This window comes from Neovison vison, chromosome 5 (assembly GCF_020171115.1).
Source record: "Neovison vison isolate M4711 chromosome 5, ASM_NN_V1, whole genome shotgun sequence".
NCBI classification, from domain to species: domain Eukaryota; kingdom Metazoa; phylum Chordata; class Mammalia; order Carnivora; family Mustelidae; genus Neogale; species Neogale vison.
The window spans coordinates 34,338,336-34,358,745 of record NC_058095.1 but is presented as its reverse complement, the minus strand read 5'-3'; the positions used below and the strand labels follow the sequence as shown (position 1 = coordinate 34,358,745).

At 39.9% G+C, this 20,410-nt stretch overlaps 1 protein-coding gene across 11 annotated transcripts in view; it reads right to left on the bottom strand.

The window, feature by feature from the left end:
- ACACA (acetyl-CoA carboxylase alpha) overlaps positions 1-20,410 on the bottom strand; it is a 289,079-nt gene that overhangs the window by 157,298 nt on the left and 111,371 nt on the right. For all 11 annotated transcript variants that reach the window (XM_044248459.1, XM_044248461.1, XM_044248460.1 and 8 more), the window contains 7 exons: positions 19,011-19,121; positions 13,284-13,493; positions 9,145-9,315; positions 8,088-8,249; positions 7,562-7,725; positions 2,891-3,041; positions 1,339-1,442 (listed from right to left, as the gene is read on the bottom strand). In XM_044248459.1, the coding sequence (XP_044104394.1) occupies positions 1,339-1,442; positions 2,891-3,041; positions 7,562-7,725; positions 8,088-8,249; positions 9,145-9,315; positions 13,284-13,493; positions 19,011-19,121 (1,073 nt within the window). The remainder of the gene's footprint in view (positions 1-1,338; positions 1,443-2,890; positions 3,042-7,561; positions 7,726-8,087; positions 8,250-9,144; positions 9,316-13,283; positions 13,494-19,010; positions 19,122-20,410) is intronic.

Below are 20,410 nucleotides of genomic sequence, written 5' to 3'. Positions count from 1 at the left end.
AGTGCTTTAAAATGATTAGCCCCTTGGGCCATTCCTCCAAGGACTCAAAGGCAGAGCTTAGTCTCTAGAACCAGAGTTAGAAATTAGTTTAGCCCCATATGGCCTGGTCCTCTAGTTGCAAGACTCATGAGGTCATCCTAAATATCAGCCTCAATTATGAATTTCTGAAAGGTGTTACAGGTAATATATGAAATATTCAGGGTTTGATTCTAGAGAGAAATACCAGATTTTCATCACAAGGGTGGGTTTCGAGAGATTTAATACTTGTACAGGAGAAAATGCTTATTTTAGCTGAATTTGTTTTTAAAAAGCAACCCACTGGGGCGCCTGGGTGGCTCAGTGGGTTAAGGCCTCTGCCTTCAGCCCAGGTCATGATCTCAGGACCCTGGGATCGAGCCCCGCATCAGGCTCTCTGCTCAGTGCAGAGCCTGCTTCTCTCGCTCTCTCTCTCTCTGCCTGCCTCTCTGCTACTTGTGCTCTCTGTCAAATAAATAAATAAAATCTTTAAAAAAAAAAAAAGCAACCCACTCTGGGGCACGTGGATGGCTCAGTTGGTTGAGTGCCCAACTCTTGGTTTTGGCTCAGGTCCAGATCTCAGGGTGATGATCTCATGGTTGTGAGATCAAGCCCTGCATTAAGCTCTCTGCTCTGTGGGGAATCTGCCTGACATTCTCTCCCTCTGCTCTCTCTCTCAAATGAATGAATGAATGAATGAGTAGCAACCCATTCTAACTGTGGTAGAAGTTAATTTCTAGAATCTAAAGTTAGAGTCCCAAAATAATTTGCCATAAAAACTTCCACAACAGGGTCACCCGGGTGGCTCAGTCAGTTTAGCATCTGCCTTCTCAGGTCGTGATCCCAGGATCCTGGGATAGAACCCTGTATTGGATTCCCTGCTTGGCAAGGAACCTGCTACTCCCTCTCCCTCTGCTTGCTTGTGATCTCTGTCAAATATGTAAATAAAATCTTAAAAAAAAAATAACTCCCACATCAGGGCGCCTGGGTGCCTCAGTCAGTTAAGCATCTGACTCTTGGTTTCGGTTCAGGTTATGTTGTCAGGGTCATGAGATTGAGCCCCAAGATGGGCTCCGTTCCCAACAGGCGTCTGCTGAGATTCTCTCCCTCTCTCTCTCTGCTCCCCCCACCGCACTTGCTTTCTTTCTTTCAAAAAAATAAATCTTTAAAACAAAACAAAACCTCCTGCATATTTTCTTTCCCCCACCTCCATGATCACCGAGTAATAGGTAGCATTCACAAGCTGGCAGGAATAGAGAGAAGAATAAATCGATCTTTGAAGCAGGACTATTGGTTAACATGCCCATGAGAAACAAAGCCTACCTTTCTAAGGAGTGAAGGAAGTTGGAGATGCTATTCCGCAGGCTCACATCTGCCACGTGGAGAGCCCCACATACAACTCCCAACATGGTGTCAGGTCGCTCTGCCTGAAGGAAAGAAAAAGGCGGCAGATAAAAAGCACGGTCACTTAGCACCAAGGCTCCTCAATTTAAATCAGGTCCAAATTCGCTCTGAAGCAACAGCTAGCATTGAGAACCTCTATCCTTATTACTCAACTGATATTTGAGATAAAGACACATTAATTTTAGAACTTGAATAGAGGCAAGGGTGCATAGGTGGCACAGCTGGCTAAGTGTCTGACTCTTCGTGTTAGGTCAGGCCGTGATCTCAGGGTTGTGAGACTGAGCCCAACATTGGGCTTCATGCTCAGTCTGGAGTCCACTTGAGATTCTCTTTCCCTCTTCCTACCCTCCTTGACTTGTGCTCTCTCACTCTAAAATGAATAAATAAATCTTTTTTTTAAATTAAGATTTTATTCATTTATTTATCAGAGAAGAGAGATGGTGAGAGAGGGACTACAAGCAGAGAGAGCATGAGAGAGAAAAGCAGGCTCCCCACTGAGCAGGAAGTCTGAAGTGGGGCTTTATCCCAGGACCCTAGGATCATGACCCAAGATAAAGGCAGATGCTTAATGACTGAGCCACCCAGGCACCCCTGAATAAATCTTTAAAAAAAAAAATTGAGGGACGCCTGGGTGGCTCAGTTGGTTAAGCAGCGGCCTTCGGCTCAGGTCATGATCCCAGCATCCTGGGATCGAGTCCCACATCGGGCTCCTTGCTCGGCAGGGAGCCTGCTTCTCCCTCTGCCTCTGCCTGCCTCTCTGTCTGCCTGTGCTCGCTCTCTCTCCCTCTCTCTCTGACAAATAAATAAATAAATAATCTTAAAAAAATAAATAAAATAAAATAATTTAAAAAAAATTGAATAGAGGCTTCATTTGAATAGAGATAAAAAACACCTTTTTCTCTATTCTCCCTAAGGATTTCCACTGAACTCATCAGAGAGGAATTCAAAAATAAGATTTTGTCATAAATGAATTTAAAAAGGTACAAGGATCTGGCTAATGATAATCTCAAAGAAATATGGTACATAATTGAAATCTGGACCTTCAGATAATTTAGATGAATCTAATGATTTTACATACAGTCTTATTTAGAACAGCCCAGTGATTCAGAAACAAGGGGTAACTGCTGATTTAAAAGAGACCCCCTCAGCAGGACTTAATAGATGGATGTAAAAGCTGGTAACTCTGAAGCAGACTTAACATCAAATGAGGACAGACATATTCCAATCCCTGGATGCCTCTCTTCAGATACACCCCTGGAAGTAATACTAGAACCCATAAAATGACCAGGTAACACAGGCACGAGGACTCCGTGGTGCTAAAATTACACTGACTTCTAGTTTTTTTCCAAGTAGATCAAGCATCATTTACACTAGAATCAAATACATTTTCTCTAGTGACATGGACTGATCACACCACAACCCTGTAAAAACCCAGTCCCCAAAGCTGTTTGGCAAGTGGGAAAACACACACCTGCACTTTCTCTGCTATCAGTCTGTCCAGCCAGCCAGTGTCTATTCTATTCAGCTGAAAGCTTTCAGTCTCCAACAATTTGATGAGATATTCAACTGTAGTTCGAAAGTCGCCCCGAATAGATAGCTCCTTCAAAGCCACCACCATGTTTCTGGGAGAAGAACAGAAGCATATCTGTTTCAGCCACAAACATTTACATGTCTTTCAATCATTTTAAAGAATCGTTTCGATCCTTTGGAGTCTGAGGAGGGACAAACAAATGAGGGTGCACATGTAAGTGTGCTCATTCACATGCATTCCAGACAAGGGAGTCTGTAAGTCAGTAAATTTAGGAGTCCCGAATGCTATTAGCATAAGAGCATCAGAGAATCACACATATCATTACGTAGAATACAGAACAAATTATGTGCAAACCACCCTCCGTTTTCACTTACTGGGTTTCCATCGTTTCTGGCTACCTAGGATTAGGGTATAATCCTCCCCTCCTTACACCTTATTTTATTAAAGTATAAATTACATATAATAAAACACATTTTAATATACTGCTCGATACACTTTGACAAATGCTAATACTTTAATTGGTTCCCAGACAGTGAGGCAACTGGTTGGGTAAAGCCTGACCCTGCATGTGAGAGTGTTTTTTTAAGTTGCATTTTAGATATCTGTGGAAGAAACTGCTCATTACTTTTTTTCTTTCCCAATACAGCATAAAATGATCTAGTTTTAACAAAATTAGTTTTTTCCTGTATATTTCTGCCCAGTGTCTATCTTGCACGGGGTAGGTTCTTACTTCCACAAATATTTAATTAGGTACCTCGGAGACTCAAAACATTATTAGACTCATAAGGGAAAGAGAATATAGATACAATAACCCTTTCAAAATATATGGCAGAATATCATAAATGCCAGTAGAGATATAAGCAAAGTGCTGGAGTAGGTTTAGGAAGAGAGAAAATCCCCCTCCCCATGGTTTCATGAAAAATGTGGAATCTGACATGGGATCAAAGTACAGGCGGGATTATGACTATGACAGGAATATCATTCCAATGGTCCAGGCGTTCCCTCAGCCTAGAAAATTATTCTGTTTCTCACCTCCGGGATGGAGGAGGTCTCCACACCCTCTTGGCCTGGCTTATTCCTATATGCTACTCAGCCACCAGTCTAGAGGTCACCTCCTTCAGGGAAACCTTCCCTGACCCTCTCTCAGCTGAGTCAGCTGACTCAGCTGACTCAGCTGTATGTTCCTGTAACACACTGATGTAATCCCACTATCATAAACAACATTTGCTACACTGAGTTTTGTCACTTATTGCCCGTCTTCCTGTGGACTATAACACTCCATTAAGACAGGGATTTTTAACCTGGGTCCTCATTATGTTGCCATCACCAACAGATATTAAAAAAATATCTGATGAATGTAGTGGATAAAAAAATGGACAAAGGAAATATCAAGAACAAAGAAAGAGGGACAAAAACATGGGTTATGTTCAGGGAACATTATGACTGAAGCAGAGGATATGAGGACAGGAACCAGTGGCAAAGCCACTTATCGAGCAAATATTGACTGAGTACATACTATGTTCAGGGGAATCAATAGCAACAAAGCATGCATGGTCCTGTTCTCATGGTATCTGGATTACCATCTATGGAAAATAATGCTGAAAATGGGCAGTGAGGCTATTCTGGAGGATAAGAATATGAGCACCAAGCTGAAGAATATAGATCTAATGTTATTTAGAGAGGAGAAACAAACTGAGGTGAGAATGAACTTCTAGCATGTTGTCAAGAAGCAAGCTTATTATAGAGACCATGTATGTCTTTAAGGTTTTATTTACTTATTCATCCGAGAGACAGAACATGTGAGTGTGTTCAAGGGTGTGAGTATGGGGAAGGGAGAACAAAGTGGGGGAGGGGGATCTCAAGCAGACTCCCCGCCCAGCACAGTGCAGGACGTGGGGCTCAATCCCAGGAACCTGACATCATGACCTGGGCTGAAACCAAGAGTTGACTGAGCCACACAGGCACCCTTGAGACCATATTTTTAATGTGCTGAAAGTTAACCCAGTTAGCTTTACACTGTAGAGGAATACACAGATCAGGTCAGAAGGTGAGGAGCAAGGCTTCTGAACCATATTAGAGGACATGGCCTGTAGAAAATACTCGGCAGTCTCCTTAATTAGGACTAGACACCTAAATATCATCAGAGGCCTCTCTGGGAATGGGAATGAGTAAGGCTGAATGGGTGGGGGCTGGATGAACAAGAGAGTTCATGTTTCCTCTAAAGGCAGCAGCCTCAGTTAACTTCTGCCAAGTGGAATATAAAACCACTGTTGTCATTATCATCCCATTTTTAAGAGAAGGCAGAAATCCATATATCTATTTCAATCTCCCAACTTTTAAATACTGGCAATTTTTTGAAAATTAACACTCTGCAAGCCAATCAAAACACATCTGTGGCTGTGACTAGTCGGCAAGCCACCAACTTGTAAGCTCTAGTGTAAGCTTTCTTCACTTTGGCAAAGCAGAATATGGCTGCGAAAGAAAAGGGCAGCTTTATAACAGATGGTTTTACTGGTAGTGTTACTTTAATTCTGAAAAACTTTACTTCCAATTTTGAATAAATGGGAAGAACAGAAGAGAGCAAAACAGAGAAAAATTAAGAGTTCCCTACTTCTAAGTAAGTTATTAAAAAACCAACATTATTGGGGCGCCTGGGTCGTTCAGTCGTTGGGCATCTGCCTTTGGCTCAGGTTGTGATCCCAGGGTCCTGGGTCCTGCATCGGGCTCCCTGCTCGGCAGGCAGCCTGCTTCTCCCTCTCCCACTCCCCCTACTTGTGTTCCCTCTCTCGCTGTGTCTGTCAAATAAATAAAAATCTTTAAAAAACAAAAACAAAAAACCCCTCAACATTCTTAATAAATACTCTTGATTACACAGTCCGTGTGTTCAGTTTAAAGGTCAAAGAAATGGTTATAAATGCATGGTATAAGAAAACAGACAATGATGGGGCTCCTGGGTGGCTCAATCAGCTAAGCGTCTGCCTTTGGCTCAGGTCATGATCCCGGGGTCCTGGGACGGAGTCTCACGTTGCACTATTTGTTCAGTGGGGAGCCTGCTTCTCCCTCTGCCTGCCACTCCCCCTGCATGTGCTTGCTCTATCTCTCTCTTTCTCTGACAAATAAATAAATAAAATATTTTTTAAAAAAAGAATATAGAAAAAAATAGTAAGTACTAGCTCAATTTTTTATAGATATTCTAAAATATCTGAAGTGTAAATTATCTCCTAGAGCCCTACTTTTCAGGAAAGCAAAATTAATTTTAATATTTTATGTTTAATTAATAAATAAAATAAAATTAATATTCAATATATGTTAATATATGTTTAATATGTTTATATTTGATGTATTTATATTTTGTTTAATATATTTATATATTAGTAACACTACAGACAAGTTACATGTGTACAAGCTGTATGTACAGTTCATAGTACACGGAGGACTCTTATGTGAACAATGTGGAGAGTTCCCTTATTCGTTTTCATGTAACAAGCAGTTTAACTTTAGTATTTTAAATTAAGACTGTAGGCTGCTTCAAATCTTCCCACCTAGCCATAAACCCACTTCATCTTACCTAGGATAAGGTTTGGCAGCTAGATTTTATCTAGATGGCCAATTTTTCTCTAATTCTGAGAAGCTGTAGTTACCCACTCCCTCAGTGTGAAAAAAAAGATAAATCTAAAAACAAAGAAACAAGGAGCAGTGGACACTGAAGAAAGGGGACTACACATCTGAGTCCTAAGTTTTGAAGAAATTTTGAGATTTAACTTTGTTTTCAGAAAAAAAAAGACTTTCAAAACCAGCACATTAATTTTTTCATCAAATTCATAACTCTAGTATAATGTACGTGAAAGGGAAAAGGAATAAATTTTATCTAGAAACTAGACATAAGCCTTCTGTTTTTGAAAACATATATAGCCATGTTTCATAACTATTTTGCATTTTTAATGTATGTAATTTCACAAGCAAATAAATGGTCTGGATCAGAAAAAAAAACTTAAGCCTGTAGGGCATTTACAGCCATACCTTTATTTGGATGACAAATAACAGATCTTATCTATGATTTTATATGGTGCCAAGCTCTTGGTCAAGAATCTACCTCCCCCCCCAAAACAATATTATTTCTCTGGAAAAATGTGATTTATTTAAAGAAATCAATTTTACAAATTTATCAGAAATATGTGAAATCCTTGAAAAAACTCAGAACGGAAAACCATCTGCCAAACACTGTGTAATTGAACACAACATGAATGCAGGGACAACTGAAGATGTGTTTCTTCCAAAACATTGTCCATATCAGTACTTCTGAGGCAGATAAATGATTCTCATTCCCAAGCTCATACCTTCACTGAAGATTAACACAATTTTTTTTTTTTAAATGCAATCAAAGGGGGACACCTAGGTGGCTCAGTTGGTTGAGCCTTCAGCTCAGGTCATGATCCCAGCATCCTGGGATCGAGTCTCACATCAGGCTCCTTGCTTGGCAGGGAGCCTGCTTCTCCCTCTGCCTCTGCCTGCCACTCTGTCTGCCTGTGCTCGCTCTCGCTCCTCTCTGACAAATAAATAAATACAATCTTAAAAAAAAAAAAAAATGCAATCAAAGGTTCTTATACTCACGAAATTGCTTCCTCTCTGTTTTCTCCCCAGGAGAAGCAGTGACCAAACTGAGAATCAGCAAATTCATGAAGGCCCCCTGCGGCAGCAACACTGAAATAACCCCAAACGTTCTTATTGCTACGGAAATTCAGTTCCTGAACTGTTCCTGAGCTGGGCTTAAAACCCTGTTAGAGAATGAAGAATAGGAGAAATCATAATATATTTCTAAGGAAGAGAGCATTTATATATTCATTTTTTAGGCTCTGTGTTAATCACAGAGGGAAGCAGAAATGATGCACAAAAATCAGAAAGGCTCGAGAGCCAACATTCAGGACTACAGATCCAATGAAGACTCTGTAATGACAGAGTTGGATGAAATGGTCAATGAAGCAGTGATCACTTATTTGTCTGCTTGGATGCGACTTCTGTAAACTTCCCTCTCCAGAGGAAGTCCCAAGATTCTTACAGAAGCAGGTCTTCAGATACCATATGGATATTAAAATTCACAAGGAAAAAAAAAGTGTGAAACTTTTAAGTGATGGGTTACCTCATCTGGATTTTCACTGGTGATCCGAGCAGCAATAACATGGCCCCTTGGACAAGGAACATGAGCAGAATTTTCAAAATCAATGGGCGCATCGCCCCAGGGAGATACCCCATACATCATACGAATATCCTTGATTCTGTATAGAGGGATCCCCATAGCAATCTGAAAAGAAAAATATCACTCATTTTTTTCAAGGGTATTTTCCTTAAAATGTGGAGGTTAACAGATTACCTACAAGAGTTTTCATTTTAGTAGCCACCACCTGAAATGTTCTATTTCTGTTGCAGCCTGTATTCTACAACAATCAAGTAAGGAGCCCAAGTTGTCTCTGTGTCTGCTGACATCGCTCCATTAAGGGAGCAGGATTAAAATACATAATGGGAGAGTCAGCGTACATGACTATCCAAGAAGTTCAGACAACCGAAAAGTCCTGTGTCATAATTATTTCATAATTATTCCCACAAACCACTGAAAAAGTATATACATTTTTAGTACTTAATGGGAACCCAGAAGGCACTCCCATTGTGGGCAAAGAACATGTTCAATACAAATGATATCAAACCTCACCATTAGCCATTACTGCCTCCCATAACATTTGTTTCCTGGGCCAAATGGAGAAAACAAGATTGACAACAGGCACTTTAAACAGTACAAAAATAAACAAGTGCTGCCAGAGTCTTGCCAGGAAAAACATTCACCACCACTCTGCTTCATTACAGAACACGAGTAAAAAAAGGAGAAGAGGACAAAGTCATAAGGTTTTTTACAATTAAATTAATTGAATAAAGCAAATTATTTTAAAATTTTCTTTCTAAAATATGACAGTTTCTCCCAAACAAGTCTGGCCTAAAAAACGTGATAGTACTACTAGATTTGTGCCACATCAGGAAAACCAACCCACACATCACAACCCATACAGCACGAGATGAACACAAGATGAGATTCTAATAGGAGGTGCTTCTCTCTTAGCAGACACCAGTTAAACCCGTTTCTCAGGCATCTTGGACATTCAGAACTCCTGCAGGCAACTCACTCAGCCAAGATCAGGATGATTCACCTGGAGTTGTGCTGCGGGGAGGTTGACATCAGCCACCATCTCTGTACAAGGATGCTCCACCTGCAGCCGAGGGTTCAGCTCCAGAAAGTAGAAGCTTCCTTCCTGGCTGTAGAGGTATTCCACAGTCCCAGCACTCACATAACCAACCATTTTGGCAAGTTTCACCGCACACTTGAAGAAGAAATGTAAGTCGACATAAGTATATATCAACCTTGACCAGCTGCCGGACCACTGTAGCCTCTCTCTCTCTCCCTGACTCAAATGTCCACCATTTTTAAGTGCCTCCAAAGGCTTTCAGCCACACAAGAGTAAATTTCACTCTCCCTGATTACTAAATAAGGCCCCTAAGACATGGATGGCAAACTCAATCCAGAGATGGGGAAAACCGTTTCTCAATTGGGATCACAGGCAACCTCACCCTCTCAGCTGTAAATGTATGCTGGCAAAAAAACCCATAAAACCAAAAAACATACCACCATGGCAGACTATTCAGGGTGTCCTGGTTTTTAGTATTCCTAGTAATCGTCCTAGAAACATGGCTGTCCAGCTATAGACTAGACTTTGTTATCTCTCTTATAGCTAGTGACTCAGTTTTGACATACGTAATGTCAGCATTTGTGAGTAATATGCATAAGCCCTCAATCAGGTTTGGAAAGGAAAGTACTTTTCCTCTGTTCCTAGCTTCTCCCTTTCTGTGTTCTGGAACACAGTCACAACAGTTCAAGCCAGTTTCCACCATGCAGATGAAAACATACTAAGAATGACAGAACAAAACAGAAAGAACCTGAATTGCAAGATGGCCTCAGGAAGCAGAACTGTCCTACCAACCCTGGAGAGCTCACCTCAGATTATGATGGGAAGGGAAGAGAAACTTCTACCTCATCTAGGCCATTTTATTTTTTAGATCTTTTATTAAACTGCTTAACCTGTCTACTAATCAATACAGAAATTATAAAATACAGGTAGGATGCTACTATTTAAAAAAATTAAAATATGGGATGTTAGCTTAGCAACAGAGTAGTGGGTAGCAAGGAATCAAAGTGGGTAGCTTGAACCAAATCAAGCAAAAATCAAAACAATCAAGTGTTTGATTCCAACAATGAGGTTAGGGCCTCATTGTTAGGCATAACGAAACATTCGGTAAGCTATTTTCCATAATAACTTGGACAGCAGACGATACACCAAATAAGCCCTAAGAAAAAGTTAGAAAAAGCCAGACTGTGAAAAAACCAACTGCTTTTGTACCCCAAAACCAGGTTAGATTCTCACCCTGAAGCAACCCAGTATCAAAGATCAACTAATAGAGGAAAACAATGTATCTAGAAATCTTGGGAGTATGGTTACTCTATCTGAAGCTGGCTGGATGCAAATAATCCAGAAACTTAACTAAGTTTTGAAGGAACTGTATTTCTAAACATACCATAAACCTGGCCTTGAAAAGCCTATGACTGATAATGGGAGTAATATTTGTGACTCCACTCTTGCACCAACTCTGCCAAAGAAGGCATAGTCTCCGAGGCCCAATCACAGAGAAAACTCAAGGAGGAAAAACTTCACAGGGAGCAAAGCCAGGTACTTCAGGGATGATGGGCTAGGGATTTACCACCAGAGAGCAGAACCAGAGGCAGAGAAAGGGCTAACTGAAATCATCACAATTCCTGCCGAGAGGGATCTGCTAACTGCTATGAGCCAATGATTATTGTATATTTTTCATTCTTCCTTTTTTCAAATGGGAGTTATCCTGTTCATATTCCACCACTGTATATTGGGTAGATGCTGGAGGGAGGTGACCAGGGGTAGATGACTTGTATTTTAGGCCACTGGCCCATGAAAAGCCACATGAACATTTAATGCAGAGAACTGTACATGACCTAGAGATCTTGGACTCCGAGCTGACTGTAGTAACTCTGGACTGATGAGACTTTGGGCTATCTTCTTGGGGGAAAGACTAAGAATGCTAGTGAGAAAGTACAGTGAGAAAAGGGGTGTGAAAAGATAATGGGTAGCTGGAGGAGCAGAGTGAGGCAGATTATTAAATGCCCTTCAGTGATTTTTCTGTGTGTCATTCATCTGGATATAGCATCTCCTCAATTTCAGCTGAGTAAATGGCCACCCAGTTAGTGATTACAATTCCCAACATCCCTCACAGCTAGGTGTGATTGTGTAACTGAATTTTGCCAAAAGGATATGAAAAGAAGTAATGCGGGTAACTTCTAGATCACATTTTTACATGCTTGTCCTCCTAGTCCTTTGTCTCCTCCTCCCACAGGCTACAATATGAACCTCATCTTGTGAGGAAGCTTTAATCATGAAGATAATAACACCTTAGGGCAAGGGTTGGCAAACACTTTCATTAAAGAACCAGATAGTAATTATTTTCAGCTTTGTGGTCTATGGAGTTTCTGCCACAACCACGCAACTCTGTCATTGCAGCAACAAAGCAGCCAGATCAGACATAAATCAATTAGCACGGCTGTGATGAAGTAACTTTTTATTTACAAAGAAAGTTGGCAGGTTGGATTTGGCTAAGAAGCTGTAGTTTGCTTACCCTGTTACTAGTGAATGGCAGGGCAATAAACCCTGGTATCAATTCATCTCACAATGATGGTGAGAATGAGAAAGAGAATTTATATCTTGTTTAAGCCACTGAATTTTGGAGGCCTCTTTTTTTATAACAGTTAAAGAATAATTCTTAATAAATTCACACAGTGTAGGAATTAAACTTCTAACACAGATGACCATATATTTAGCTTATTTGAAATTCATGAGAAAAGAGATGGAAAATATATTTCCAGTAAGATGACTCAGTCACTATTCCAGAAAAGATCACATTCAAACCCATAAACTACAACTATTACCAAGGGATCCAGCAAGACTGCTGAGAGATTCTTTTCTACACAAAAATACAGAATATATAAACTTTAGAGATGTGTAGAGGACCTTTCAAGAGGTAATAGATTTGAATAAATACATCTGAAGATTCAAAGATAATCAACTAGAAAATGGAATTACCCACTTATCATGTGCTTTTTGGGAAAAAAAAAAAAAAAATCAGAGGTGCCTGGGTGGTTCAGTCAGTTAATCATCTACTCTTGGTTTCAGCTCAAGCCATGATCTCAGGGTCTTGAGATTGAGCCCCATGTTGGGTTCCATGCTCAGTGCTGAGTCCTTGCCAGATTCTCTTCCTCTAGGGGTGCCTGGGTGGCTTAGGTAATGATCTCAGAATCCTGGGATCAAGCCCTGCAAAGAGCCTGCTTCTCCCTCTGCCCCTCCCCTTGCTCGTGCCTTCTCTCTCTCCCAAGTAAATATATAAAATTTGGGCAAAAAAAAAGATTCTCGGGACGCCTGGGTGGCTCAGTTGGTTGGACGACTGCCTTCGGCTCAGGGCGTGATCCTGGAGTCCCGGGATCGAGTCCCACATCAGGCTCCCAGCTCCATGGGGAGTCTGCTTCGCTCTCTGACCTTCTCCTCGCTCATTCTCTCTCTCACTGTCTCTCTCTCTCAAATAAATAAATAAAAAAAAAATCTAAAAAAAAAAACACAAAAAAACTCTTATCTTAAAAAAAAAAAAAAAAAAAGATTCTCCCCTTCTGTCTGTTCCCCAACTTGTGCATGTGCTCTCTCAAATAAATAAAATCTAAATACATATATATAAAACAGTAAGATTTTAAAAATCCCAAAATTTCTTTTCTTTACCTCTACTCAAAATAGTACACTAGGGACACCTGGGTGGCTCAGTCAGTTAAGTATCTTCCTTTGCCTCAAGTCATGATCCTAGGGTCCTGGGATCAAGTCCCACATTAGACTCCTTGCTCTGTCAGAAACCTGCTCCTCTGCCTGCCGCTCCTCCCACTTGTACTTGCTTTCTCTCTCTCTCTCTGACAAATAAATAAATAAGATCTTTAAAAAAAAAAAAAAAAGTACACTAAATTTTCTTCAAAACGTGAAATGATTGAGAGCCTGAAATGTTTAGAGGGAGAACAGTAGAATCATTTGTCCTTTAGGAAAAAGATATAATCTTATCAATTATCTAGAACCACTGTTTGAAATTTCACTATTTGCAGACTGGTATATGAACTGAATGAGCAGTAATCCTGTGTAAGGAAAAAAAAAAAAAAGACAGCTTTTCATATACACACCTGTTCCATATGTTCAAATACTGCTGGAGTAGCAATAGCAGCAGGTGCTTCCTCAATAATCTTCTGATGCCTGCGCTGTACAGAGCAGTCACGGCCAAAGAGAGAGATAGCATTGCCATACTGATCTGCTAGGATCTGTACCTCCAGATGACGAGACTGTTTGGCTAGTCTCATCACAAATATAGGAGACCCAGGGACTTCAGCTTGAACCTACATTAGGAAAGGAAATAAAACAAATTCTTAAGTGGTAAGCATTTTTTTTCCATTCTGATAAGCTGCTTCAATTTCAACAGGCAGATGCCTAGAAGTGTCAGGGACCACGTGAATTAGTAGGAGTACAGCAATGAATAAAACATAGTTCATGCCCTCATCTATCTTTAAGATCCTACATTCTTTGTTATGTAACCAGCACTACTTGGTGATTAGGAAACACAGGAACACCGATGTGTTACAAAAGTGAAAAAAACAAAATAGTTTGAAAGACACACACACAAATCCCACAGAAGGGTAAAATCCTGCCATCAACTGTAGACAGCCAAATGAACACCCTGCTCCAGATGAGGTGCTTTCTTGGTTCGCACTACATCACGGACAGTGTTGTGCTCAAAGGACTTGGATATTCAGCGCTGGTGCACACTGCCACCGGAGATCGAGTTCTACCCTGGCAGGTGTTCTCTTGTAGCACTTTTAAAGATCATCCAATGTTTTCTGGCTCCTACTGCTTCTACCGAGATGTCATGCTATTGATCATATTGTTACTCCTTTGCAAGTAATCTTTTCATAGCTGCTTTAAGATCTTCTCTCTCTTTTTTTTTTTACGGGGGTGGTGAGGTAGCAGAGTTACTCCGGTTATCTTAGATGTGGTTTTCTCTGTATTTGTCCTGTGGGGCTCACAATATATTTTTTTTAAATCTGTGCTTGGTATCTTTCCTAAGTTCAAGATAATTCTTAGCCATTATCTCTACAAATACTGTTTCTGCTCCATGATGTCGTCAAATATTGCTTCTGTTCCATCCTCTCTCTTGAGAGTCAAAGCCCATGATGTTAGATTGTTTCACTGAATCCCGTATGTCTTTTATGCTGTTTTGCTATGTAGCAAGTCTCCCCAAGACTCAGGGGACATCATTGCTGAAGACATCAATCATTTTATTTGCTCATGATACTGTCCTCATCTGGACAGTTCTTCTGGACTTGCCTGGGGTCACTCGTATGCATATCATCACCTGGTAGTTCAAGTGGGGTTGAATGGTCTCACTCAAATGTCTGGTGACTTGCGCTGTTGGTGGGGAGATCCAGGGAGCCTTGACTGGAACAGCTAATCTCTATAGCATGTGGACTCTCATCCTCCAGTGGGCTAGATCAGGCTTCTTCAATGCAGCATTCCAAGAGGGTGAGGGCAGAAGCTGCAAGACTTCACAAGCTCTAGGCTCTAGAATGTACACGACACCACTTTTGGCACATTCTAATGGTTTAAGCAAGCCACAGGGCCAGCTAAGACTCAAGGGGTGGGAAAAGAGATGCCACCTCTTGATGAGAGGAAAGGCAATCACATTGCAAAAGAATATACATACAAGGATGGGAGGAGTTATTGCGGCCATCTCTGCAAACAATCTACTGTGGTCCACCCTCTGGCCACAATAATTCATATACCTCCCACATGCAAAATAGACTCACCCCCTCCCAAGACCCCCAAAGTCATCCAATCATGGCATCAGGCTTGACGTCCATTTTCTCATGAATCATGTCCAGATGCGAATGAGACTCCTTGGGAGCAGCTCCTCCAGGGGCAGTTTCTCTTGATCCAACGATCTGGGAACTAAAAAGACAAGTTATCTGCCCCAACACCCCCAATAATTAATGATGAGATGGGGAAAGGATAACTGTCAAAGATATTCCTGTTCAAAGAAGAGAAGATGGGAAGTACACAGCAGTCACTGTTCCACAGTGACTCTGAAATCCACATGGGTACAGCTTGGGTTCCTTGACTCTAGGGACAGGGAAATTTTGTTAGGGTCCTTGTTCTGCAACTAGGGAGTGATCTCCCTAATCCATGGCTCTCCTCTGCTTTTAGCTCTGCCCTCTTCCCAGCCCTGTTCTCTGACAAATCTTTTTATTAGAAATGACTGGTATTTACAGCTGAATAGCTTTCTCTGTCTGCTTCCTGTTGATAGAAGTTGAAGACACAGAGTCTCTATGAACTACCCTTTCAGACCCTTTGGTATAATCATCAATACAAGTTTCTTGAAAATGTTGTGGGTTTCCTACGAATCACACTGGGAGATTTACTCCTTGCCCCAAAAGATATCTCTATACTTTGGGCATATCTCTATACTTTGGGCATATCAGGCTGCTGTGGAATAACACCTTTAAGATTCTCTGAAGCTCTTTCCTGTTAACCGAGAGGGTAATCTACCCAGGAGTATCTTGAATATTTCTGAGACCTTAAAGGATCTCACAGGTATTCCTGACTTGGCCTTTACCCTGAGGTCATTTTTTACTTTGAGATTCTTTTGCCAGGTGGAGACTGGGAATGAGAAAAAGCTCTATTTTCAAACTCAACAAGCTTGAAACACCTTCATTAGCTCATCTCTCTTATATAGTTCCTTAGCATAAGTAACCAGAAGGATTTAACAGATGCTTTCAACACTCTGTCTAGAGACTTCCTGAACTAGGTCCGTGAGTTCATTAAATACATTATCTTCCAAATTACCTCAGGCAATTGTTCCATCATTACAGAACACATGTTAACCTTTTTGTCAGACTCTACTAACAATTTCCTCACTGCCTATTCAGGCTCCACTAACAGTTTATTCACCATTCCATTCCTCTGGGCTTCATTAACTATCTCATCATTTTTTTCAGTCTCCACCTATGAGCTAGTCTTAAAGTCAATGTCACCTTTTTTTTTTGGTTATGACAGCATCACACCTTTAGGGTATTAATTTCTGTGGCAGTCACCCAGTGATGCCTGACAAACCACCAAAAATTTAGTAACCTAGGACACTGACCATTTTATTTTGTTTGCTCACAGCAATTTGATCAAGGCACACAGTCAGGTAGCTCTGCTGATCCTGGCCAGGAGCTGCTCATGCAGCTGCAGTCATCTGGCAATTTGACTGGGGTTGGATGGTCTAATAGGGTCTCACTTGCATGTCTCAAATACAGTGCTGTCAGCATCCAGGTCTAGGAAGTCTTAGCTGGGACTACTCATCTATACATCATGTGGCCTCTCTTTCTCTAAAAGGCTAGAGGGATTTCTTCACTTGTCAGTCTGAGGCTCAATTCAAGAGGGCAAGGGCAGAAACTACAAGACCACTTGAGGTTTAGATGTCAGAACTTATATACCATTTCTGCTACATTCTTTTGGTTAAAACAGGTCACAAGGCTAGTCAAAATTCAAAGGGGGGGGTCTTTCTTGGTGGGAGGAAAGGCAAAAATCACAGGGGTTTGTATAGAGAGATGGGAGGAGTTATCATGATCATTTTTGCAAATAATCTCTTACATGCTCTCTTCTGTATCTTTCATCCTTTTGTCTCTTCATGCTTTGGTCTGAATTTTCTTCTGAGCTATCTTCCAGTCACTAATTCTCTCTTCAACTGCATCTAATACACTATTAAACTCTTCTATTGACTTATTTTTATTGTATTTTCAGTTCTAGAATTTGTTTCTTCTTTAGTTTCCAGTTTTCCAACCAAATTCTTGTCTTTAATTTCCTTGGATACATTAAGTATAGTTACTTCAAAATCCTTGTCTGAAAGATCCATTATATAAACTCTCTGCAGGCCTGTTTAAAACTGACTTCTATTTCTCTTGATTTTCAGTCATGTAATTTAATATGCCTGCTTACTCTGAAATGGTATTTGATGACAGCATTTGAAAGATAAAAAAAAATAATTTGAGGTTCTGGATGTTATTAAATGTGCTTCTTTCTGGTAGATAGTGACACCAGCAATCCTAGAACCCCTTGCCTGAATCAAAGTTTGAGTATCTTGAAGCTGAGATTTAGTCCCTCTGAAGGCTGATCTATTTCCAGTTTATTTTTACTCCTAAGGTATAGTGTCTTTAAGATCCCAACCTAAAATCTGGGAGGTTTTTGCAGGGAACCTTCCTTAGCAAACTCTAAAGGCTAAGTTTTGTCCTTTAAGTCTTTGACTGTTGAAAACTCCAATCAGCTTTTTAACTGCTTCTTCTCAAACTAGAAGATAGCGCTAGGAAAAAAGTGGCTTCAAATGCCACCTCCTCATGTTTCCTTTTTCTCTTATACTTTAGCCCCATAACTCTTCACTGTCTTACAAAGTCTCTAATGCTTTGAAATAGACTTTTAAAAAATTTTTTGTCCAGCTATTCTAGTTTGTTCTCAATGGGAGGATTGGTTTGTTATTTAGTTAATCATTATTTGAACCTGAGAACTTTCACGTAAAACTTCCTAATCTTAGTATTCTAGATTCTTCAACTATTTGATTCCACAGTAATAAGTACTTTAAAAATATCTAAAGGAGTTAAACTTTTTAAAAAAATTAACGTGTTTTTTTCTTTCACTTCTAAGAGTGAAAGACCTTTTCTTTAGATCCCACGAGGCATTGATCTATCGATGAAATTAGGTAAACTACAAAAGGTATATAAAGAAAAAGAAGGGTAATATTTGAATTCTGACATTCAAAATAGGACAGTGCAACAAAATAACACCTATCAGTTTGCTGTTGAATGGTCTTTAGAAAAAGAAAAAGGCCAAATAGAAGGTGGCTAAAGACACTAGTAAAGGGTAATGCAAAGTAAAAAATGCTGGGAAAAAATAAAAACAGTGGGAAGCTAAGAGAGTGAAAGGCCAGAATGTGTCCCAATTTTCCTTTTTCTTATTCCTCTTTTTCTGGTAGGAGAAAAAAAGTGAGTCAAGTATGTGAGGGTAGCTGTAGGGCAGTAAAGAAGAGACGTTTGTCTCCAAATTATCTCTCTAAGATTCTGAAACAAGATCATTTTTTTGGCCTTCACAAGTAACTTCTAGTCTGGCTACATCTCTTGGCTGCAAATCAGAGGGTTAGACAGAGATTTGAGGGTTTTTTCCTAGCCCTCCTCAGTTATAGGATGTGGACCTGCCATAGGGCGCCTGCATGTGGTGGCCATGCAGCACAGACTAGGATGTAGACTGCGGAGCTGGCCAGGTAGATGGGACACACATCAAAAACTCCGGAACCTGCAGCCAGTTTGAACTAAAGTGAGGTAAAGTCAATCAGAGAGCCTGAGTCTGGCCAAGCCAAGAGCATCCAGATCAGGAGTTAACCACATACTTTATTTACAGTGCCAGCAAAAGGGGGACACAAAAATGTAGAAAGGCATTTTGACTCTTCCTTATCACTATGAGGTCCTATGAACCACTATACTATACAGGGAAGAGCTATCTGAGAAACCTAGCACTTCTACAGAAGAGTGAATGACTATTGTTTGAATTCCCTTATTGAAAAAACCTTACACTGAACTGGACATCGCTAATAAGCAGATAGGAGCTAGAGAGAAAGACTAGAGTACTTACAGACAAAATTAAAAATTAAATATTTTCTGGACATCCAAATTATATAATGACTTATTATCTTTTATTTTATTGAGGTATAATTGACATACAACATTAGTTTTTGGTGTACAACATAGCACTTTGTATATGTAGTGTGAGTTAAATCATGTATCTCTGATATACCTGTAAATTCAAACAAACAAAAACAACTTATATTCTACCTGTCTGAAGAGGTTGGGGAAGTCATCTGCATTGTTGACTTTTCTGATTCCTTTCCCACCTCCTCCTTCTGAGGCTTTGATCATTACTGGATATCCAACTTCCTCTGCTGCCTTCAAGAAAAAGAGAAAAATGTATTATTATTAACAGTGAAGGAGAAAACTGGCACCTTCTTCCTTTAAGAATGCTGTCATTGGGGGCATCCGGGTGACCCACTCTTGATTTCAGCTCAGGTCATGATTGAGCCCCATGTTGGGCTCTGTGCTCAGCACGGCATCTGCTTAGGATTCTCTCTCTCCCTTTCCCTCTGCCCCTTTTCCTGCTTGTATTCTCCCTTTCTCTCTCTCTCTGAATAAAAATAAATAAAATCTTAAAAAAAAAAATGCTGTCATTGGTAGGTCCAAAAGTAGTAAAATAGAAAGGTCCTAAAGACATAGGCAAAAAAAAAGGTAGCAACATAGGTGAAAAAAAAAGTCTTAACAGTATTTGTAGCATTTGGTTGAACCAAAATAAAGTGACTTTTTTTTGTAGGTTAAAAAAAAAAAAAACTGTTGAATACTGGTATTTTCATATTGTTCAACTTAAGACAATCCTGTATACATCAAAAAAATCAAAAACAAAAACAAAACAAAACTACTTGTTTATGGGGCACCTGGGTGGCTCAGTCGGTTAAGCACCGAGCTCTTGATTTTGGCTCAGGTCATGATCTCAGGGTCATAGGATCAAACCCTCATGTCAGGCTGCATGCTGAGCATGGACTCTGCTTGTCCCTCTCCTTCTGCTCCTCCCCCTGCTTGCACTATCTCTCTCTCTCAAGTAAATGAATAGATAAAATCTTTTTTAAAGCTTATATATTTTTTTAAAGTTTATATATGATTATGCATGCATTCATACACCCACATATCAGGGTATTGAAAGAAAAAGTCTAGAAATACACCAGTGGTAATTTATAAAAGGAAGATGGGTAGATATACTTCCACTTTTTACTGTATTTATTTCTATATTACTGGAATTTCTTATAATATATAGGTATTCATGTATTACCACTAATTTTTATTTTTAAAAACGGTGTAAGAAGTTCACTTAGTAAAATGCTGACAGCTTCTGACAACACATAAGATTTAACAAATCAGAACTCTCATATATCCAGAAGTTATTTTCTCACTCAACTTTTTATAAAAGATAAACATAACAAGATACTAAAGTATTTTAAAAATTAGGAAAACTAATTTTCAACAAATACTCATGTGGTTTTTGCATTCATGACATTTAATAATGATCAGGTAACAATCCTAAAACTTTCTAAAAATTATTATGTATCTGTTAAGGAGGGAGGTAGTTAAATCAAAATATGTCCATCTATTAGAATACTATCAATTACTAAAGGAATGAGGTGGCTTTT